Source organism: Nicotiana attenuata, unplaced genomic scaffold (genome assembly GCF_001879085.1).
Source record: "Nicotiana attenuata strain UT unplaced genomic scaffold, NIATTr2, whole genome shotgun sequence".
In the NCBI taxonomy this organism is placed as follows: domain Eukaryota; kingdom Viridiplantae; phylum Streptophyta; class Magnoliopsida; order Solanales; family Solanaceae; genus Nicotiana; species Nicotiana attenuata.
The window spans coordinates 205482-211414 of record NW_017671087.1 but is presented as its reverse complement, the minus strand read 5'-3'; the positions used below and the strand labels follow the sequence as shown (position 1 = coordinate 211414).

The following is a 5933-nucleotide window of genomic DNA, read 5'->3' as shown; positions in this document are numbered from 1 at the left end:
GTCTATTTTACTAGACAGTGCGCAATATGCCTCATCGAGTCTTCGTTTGATCTCAACTATCAAATTTGATCCCCGAACACGATCCCGGCTTAATTCCTTGAGCTTTTACTCAGACTCCAAAGCTTCAAATCACTTAAATTCATTCCATAACATCTATATATCTCGTAATCACTCCGACAAGGCATAAAATACACAATTAGTGCAAAACACTAGCGATTAAAGCGCAAACTCAACTAAAGTGCGGTAAATTAGAGTGTAATAAGCGACTAAAATACGTAATTATAGCTTATCATTAGTTGACAAGCCCCAACCCTTGGGCAAATCTGAACCAATAAAAAATATAAGTTATAAAACGTGCTAATCATGGCTACAAGTCAGTTTTTCAAAAAAATAATTGTCCAAATGCCCTCATGTGCACTGCACACTTGTGCCTGTAGCTCAGATGCGCTCAAGACTTGCATTGCGCCAAGTCTTGGAGCCTGCTTTGAAATCCATCCGTTGTGCCAAGCTACCTACAAGCCTTGGCCAGCCACTCTCGTGCCTTTGTGCACATGCTAGTGCCTTGTCTTTGCCATGTCATGCCATGGCCTTGTCTTGCCTTGCCTTGCCCATGTCTTGCCTTGCTTTGCCTTGCCCGTGCCTATGCCTTGGCCCAGCCTTGGCATAGCTTTGCCTTGCCATTGTCTTGCCAACCCCCACATCCATGTGAAATGCGCCTTGCCTCCATCAAGGTGCGTTTGTCAACCCCGCACAGTCCGTCATGCCGAGTCGACCGTCAATGATGTTGCCCCATCGTTTCAGGTTGTGCCAAGGCCATCATGAAAATCCTTGTCATAACCCACTCTTACCAAGGGACCTTGTCAAGGGGCTAATAGTAGGCCACACACTTGGTGCTTTATTTAGCCAATCGTCACGAATTAATATTGGTTTCTTATCATTTCAATGAGGATCCCCACGGATTAGTAATTGCAGAGAAAGATTATTGTTGTACTTTTGATCTCCTAATTTTCACTTAATCATTAAAAGCTAAATTAGCCTTCAGATATATGTTAGATCTAAGGATCTGGATATGTTGCCCTCTTTTCTTTTGTTTGTTTAATTGGATAGTTGCGGGACCACTTCTTAAGATTTCTTCTAAGGTAGTTGCAGAAATTAGAAGGAAAATAAATATTCCTTCTTCAACTTGAACTCACACACAAGAATGTTTGTAGAGTTGAAGGTTGCAATGTGAACAAATAAAGTAAAGCTTTTTATTTTTTAGATGAATACTGATGCACATTAATAATGTATACAGCTTTATTAGTTACTTGAAAGAATCAACTAGCTAGAACTAAACAAAGGCTAACTACTGTTATTGAGGAGGTGATCTGATGAGAGGTTCAGATGAACCAGAGAAACTAGGACATTGCACTGCTGGTTTAGGATTCGATACCGATCCATTTCCTAGATGATTAGGCTTCTCGAAATCTTCATTTTCGTGCGTAATTTCCGTTAGCATTGCCGCTACGTCCTTCATTGTTGGTCTTTCATCCGGGCACGGATTAACACAAAGGAGTGCCACCCCAAGAACTTGTAGCATCTCCTGAGTTTGTGTACCAGACCTTAAAAGTAATTGCTGATCAAGAATTGTTGTGAATTCCTTGTGTTTTACTCTTAGCTCCTGATTTACCCAAGTAACAATGTGGGCGCCTTCTGGTATCCGGGAATCGGTTGGTTCCATCCCTGTTAGGACCTCAAGAAGCACAATGCCGTAGCTATAGACATCACTCTTCTCAGTTACTCTGAGACTATATCCATATTCTGCAATGCAGGACCAAAACATTTAGAATGCTATCCAAATTTAGTACTCATACCCTATTTATTCTCACAATACGTCTGTGCACAACACATTTCGCGGGGTACAAGACTAATATAGTGAGCTTAAAGTGTTTTTTAAAGCTAATATTCAAGAGTACTTGCATAATGTTATGTAAAATGTTTAGCACATAGCAAAGCTATATCTGAATAATTAATCTGTTATAATGAGATATCTAAATATTATGAATGATGTTTTTGCGTGAAAATTTTAAGAAAATGTACTTACCAGGAGCTATATATCCATAGGAACCAGCTATTATGGTGGAAGCTCTTGAAGTATCTGATGATGTATTTAAGAGCTTTGCAAGTCCAAAATCTGCAAGAAAAGCTTCAAACTGTGGACCAACCAAAATGTTATTGGCCTTGATATCGCGATGGACTATAGGAGGAATACAGTCATGGTGAAGATAAGCTAAACCCTGAGCTGCTCCTAATATGATATTATACCTAGCATCCCAATCCAGAAATACTCTCTTCTCATGTAGCAGTCCTGCTAAACTCCCATTACTAATGTAATCAAACAAGAGCAATCTTGTTTTGCCATTATTACAGCATCCCAAAAGCCTCACTATGTTTTTGTGCCTGATTGATCCCAGTGTTCTAACTTCTGCAGAAAAATAATCCCTCTGTGGAACCTCACCAACTTTCTTAGGCAGTAGTTTCTTCACTGCGATCACCTGTCCTGATGGAGTTTCAACACGATAAACAAAACTGGAGCAACCCTTTCCAACAATGTTAGATTCACTAAGTCTTGGCACTACATCATTTACAGAGAAGCTAAGCTTTCGGAATGGGATAAATTCCCACTCCAAACCATTTTCTTCATCGTCTCTCTGGCATATCTCTCCTTGAGCTCGGATAAATATGGCAATACAAGCTGTCAAAATTAGCATGGCCATGAAAATGCTGAGTACAATAGCAATGGTGATCCTTCTAATGGATTTTAATCGATGATGATTTCCACTTAAATGACATGCATCTCTGTTGGTGCAGAGCTCTTGATTACCAATAAAAACACTGGTAGGAAGATCCTGAAAGAATTTGGTGTTAGGAAGAACCCCAGAAAAATTATTGTAAGAAACATTCAGAGAAACAAGATTGTCAAGGTTACTGAGTACTATAAGACTTCCACTCAACATGTTATGAGAGATATCCATGTTGGCTAGCTTGGAAAAGTTTGAGAAACTTTCAGGAAGCGGTCCGCTCAAAAAATTCCGACTTAAATTTAACAGAATATCTAGTCCCTGTAGGTGACCAATCTCTGCAGGGATTAAGCCTGTGAGTCTGTTGCTGCTCAAATCTAACAGCTGCAAATCCTCACAAAGTCCAAGTGATTTGGGAACCATTCCATCTATGTTGTTCCCGTTCAGTATGAGCTTGTTCAGTGATGTGAGTTTCCCTACATCTTCTGGGATGTTGCCTGATATTCTGTTCATGGAAATATCTAATACATTAAGAGCAGTGAGAGACACAAAAGAGGAAGGAATTGTTCCTTGAAGCTTGTTTCCATGAAGATCAACCATTTCTAGCTGTCTACAGTTGCCAATAGCCGGAGGAATTGATCCAGTGAATTGATTTTCGGACAATTCAAGAAAACTCAAACTCGGTAGCTGGCCTATTTCTGGAGGAATTTGACCATCTAACCTGTTTGATCCGAGGCGTAATCTGGATAAGCTTGTGCAATTTCCAATATCAGGTGGAATTCCACCAGATAGAACATTTGATATCAGCAGCAGCTTAGTTAAGTTCCTGAGATTGAATAAAGTTTTCGGAATTGACCCTGTAAGGAAATTGTGAGAAAGATCCAAAGACTGAAGTTTCCAACAATCGGCCAGCTCAGTTGGTATGCTCCCGTGCAGTTGATTCTGCCACGCGAAAAACAGATTTAGTTCCTTCAGATTCCCAATGTTAGGTGGGATCACACCTGAAAAATTATTGTTGTCCAATTCAAGTTGCTTCAAGCTGGAAAAGTTGCCAATATAGTATGGGATTTCACCAGAAATGCTGTTATCTGATAATAGAAGCTCCTCCAATGTACCTAAGTTTTCAAAAGACGGAGGAATTTCTCCAGATAAATAGTTCAAAGAGAAATCAATAACTTTCAAACTTGAACAGTTTCCAAGATTTCCTGGAAGTTCCCCTCTCAGATTGTTCTGCCAAAGCAAAACCTTCTTAAGATTCTTCAGCTGACCAAGTTCACTGGGAATTTCTCCTGAGATTTGATTCTCATAGATAAACAATTCCTCTAAAGAAGTGCAGTTCCCTATTTGTGGAGGGATTACACCAGTCAGATTTGCTGTGTAAACTGCAAGTGTCTGCAGCTTCTTGAGTTCACCTATACTATGTGGAATCTGACCCGAAACACCGGTATCTGCAAGTCCTAAAATGACTAACTCTTTGCAGTTTGATATCTGCATTGGGATTTCTCCTCGAATTCCCTCGTTCCCACCAGCACGAAAGACTTGAAGACTCGTTAACTGGCCGATTTCTTCAGGTATCTTTCCAGTAAGCTGGTTATCAAAGAGCTCAAGCTGCTGCAGTTCTGAGCAGCTTCCTATCTCCTTTGGTATCTGACCTTGAAGGAAATTGGAACTCAATGAAAGTTGCTTCAGTTGTGATAATCTTCCTATTTCAGGTGGAATACTTCCTGTTAGAGCATTAAAACTGAGATCTAAAATTCCCAGAGATGATGACAAGTTTCCAATGGAAGTTGGAATTTCACCAGTGAGGTTACAATTTGAGAGGATTAGAACTTTGAGGAAAGGAAAAGAAAGAACTTGAGTTGGAAATGTTGTGGGAACATTAATGGACCTGATCTTGATATCTGAAACAAAGCCATTTCTGTTGCATTGGATATAATCCCATTTGCATGGATTTTCGTGACTTGGATTCCATGAAGTGAAGGATGTAACAGTAGAGGAAGAGATAAAAGTGGAAAGCCAGGACATTAAAGAAAGCCCTTCTTGATTTAAACCAGAAATGGCAGTAGGGAACAAAGATGTGTTCAGAAACAAGAAGAATAAGGTAATTGTTAGTTTGCTTGACATGATTATAGTGATGATGAGACTCTGTATGTACTCTGTTCTACTGTACTTATATGTCAGCTTCCTCTTGCCAAATGCAGTCATTAAAGTTTATCTGCAATGATTTCCTTATCATGGTTACTGGTGTTGGAAAGGCACCAGAATTTTGCAGGAATTATTATGTAAAAGAAATGGAATTTTCAGAAATTGTTTTCCTCCAAATATACCTGTCTTCAACTAGATTCATTGTCAAGATTGACACTTGACAGTGTAGGACAGGGTTGGGATAGAATGGTATTATTGCAGTGATGGTTTGGAAGATTTTGTTTGTACAAATATACCTTCTTGCTGTTTATTGTCTATATGTATTGTGATAAGTTTTTGTCTCCACACAGTATGGCTACTTTTTGCTATTACACCCTTCATTTCTTCAAGTTTTTGAACCTCATCCTCCCCTCTCTCTACACCAATATCTTATCTCCCTTTTTGTTTGTTTGTTTGTTATTTGTGCCTAATAGAAGAACTTTTATTAATAGCTGAAAATTAAGTAGAGTTAGTATAATATGGAACTAATCCTAACGATTCAGTCCCTAAATTGTCTTCGCGAAATACTAAAGAAGTAAAATAAAGGTGGTTCGTCCCAAAATAAGTCTTCCTATACATCATTATGTGAGGCCCAGGTACTCTCAAAATGAGTCTTCACGCTCTGCATCTTATCTCCTTGATAAAGCCTAGTAGTAAAAATTGCAGGGGCGCCCTATTTGGTCGCCCCCATTTAACCTATACTCATTTTTTTTTTAAAAAGTTTTAACTTGTACCCACTTTTTAAACAACTTCAGCCCCCTTTCTTCTCCTCCTTCGTTTTCATCTTCTTTCTTCTGCTGATGTTGGTGCTGCTATGAAACTTCATTTCATGGGATGCTTGCCATAAGTATGTTTATCAGATTATTTAAAAACAAATTATAAATAATTATGTAAGTTAGTAGACAATAATTTGTGAATATTTCCACGTACGAGAAGTTTAAGGTCACACTTAGTGATTCTTTTCATGAT

General features: G+C 38.9%; 1 protein-coding gene across 1 annotated transcript; it reads right to left on the bottom strand.

Annotated features, from left to right (window-relative positions):
• Positions 1-1228: 1228 nt before the first annotated feature.
• Positions 1229-5193, bottom strand: LOC109205839 (receptor-like protein kinase 2). Its single transcript, XM_019368594.1, has 2 exons — positions 2084-5193; positions 1229-1800 (listed from the first exon to the last, which is right to left on the bottom strand). Exons 1-2 carry the CDS (start codon positions 4983-4985, stop codon positions 1352-1354), a joined length of 3351 nt encoding a protein of 1116 aa, XP_019224139.1. The 5' UTR covers positions 4986-5193; the 3' UTR covers positions 1229-1351.
• Between the last annotated feature and the right edge of the window lie 740 nt (positions 5194-5933).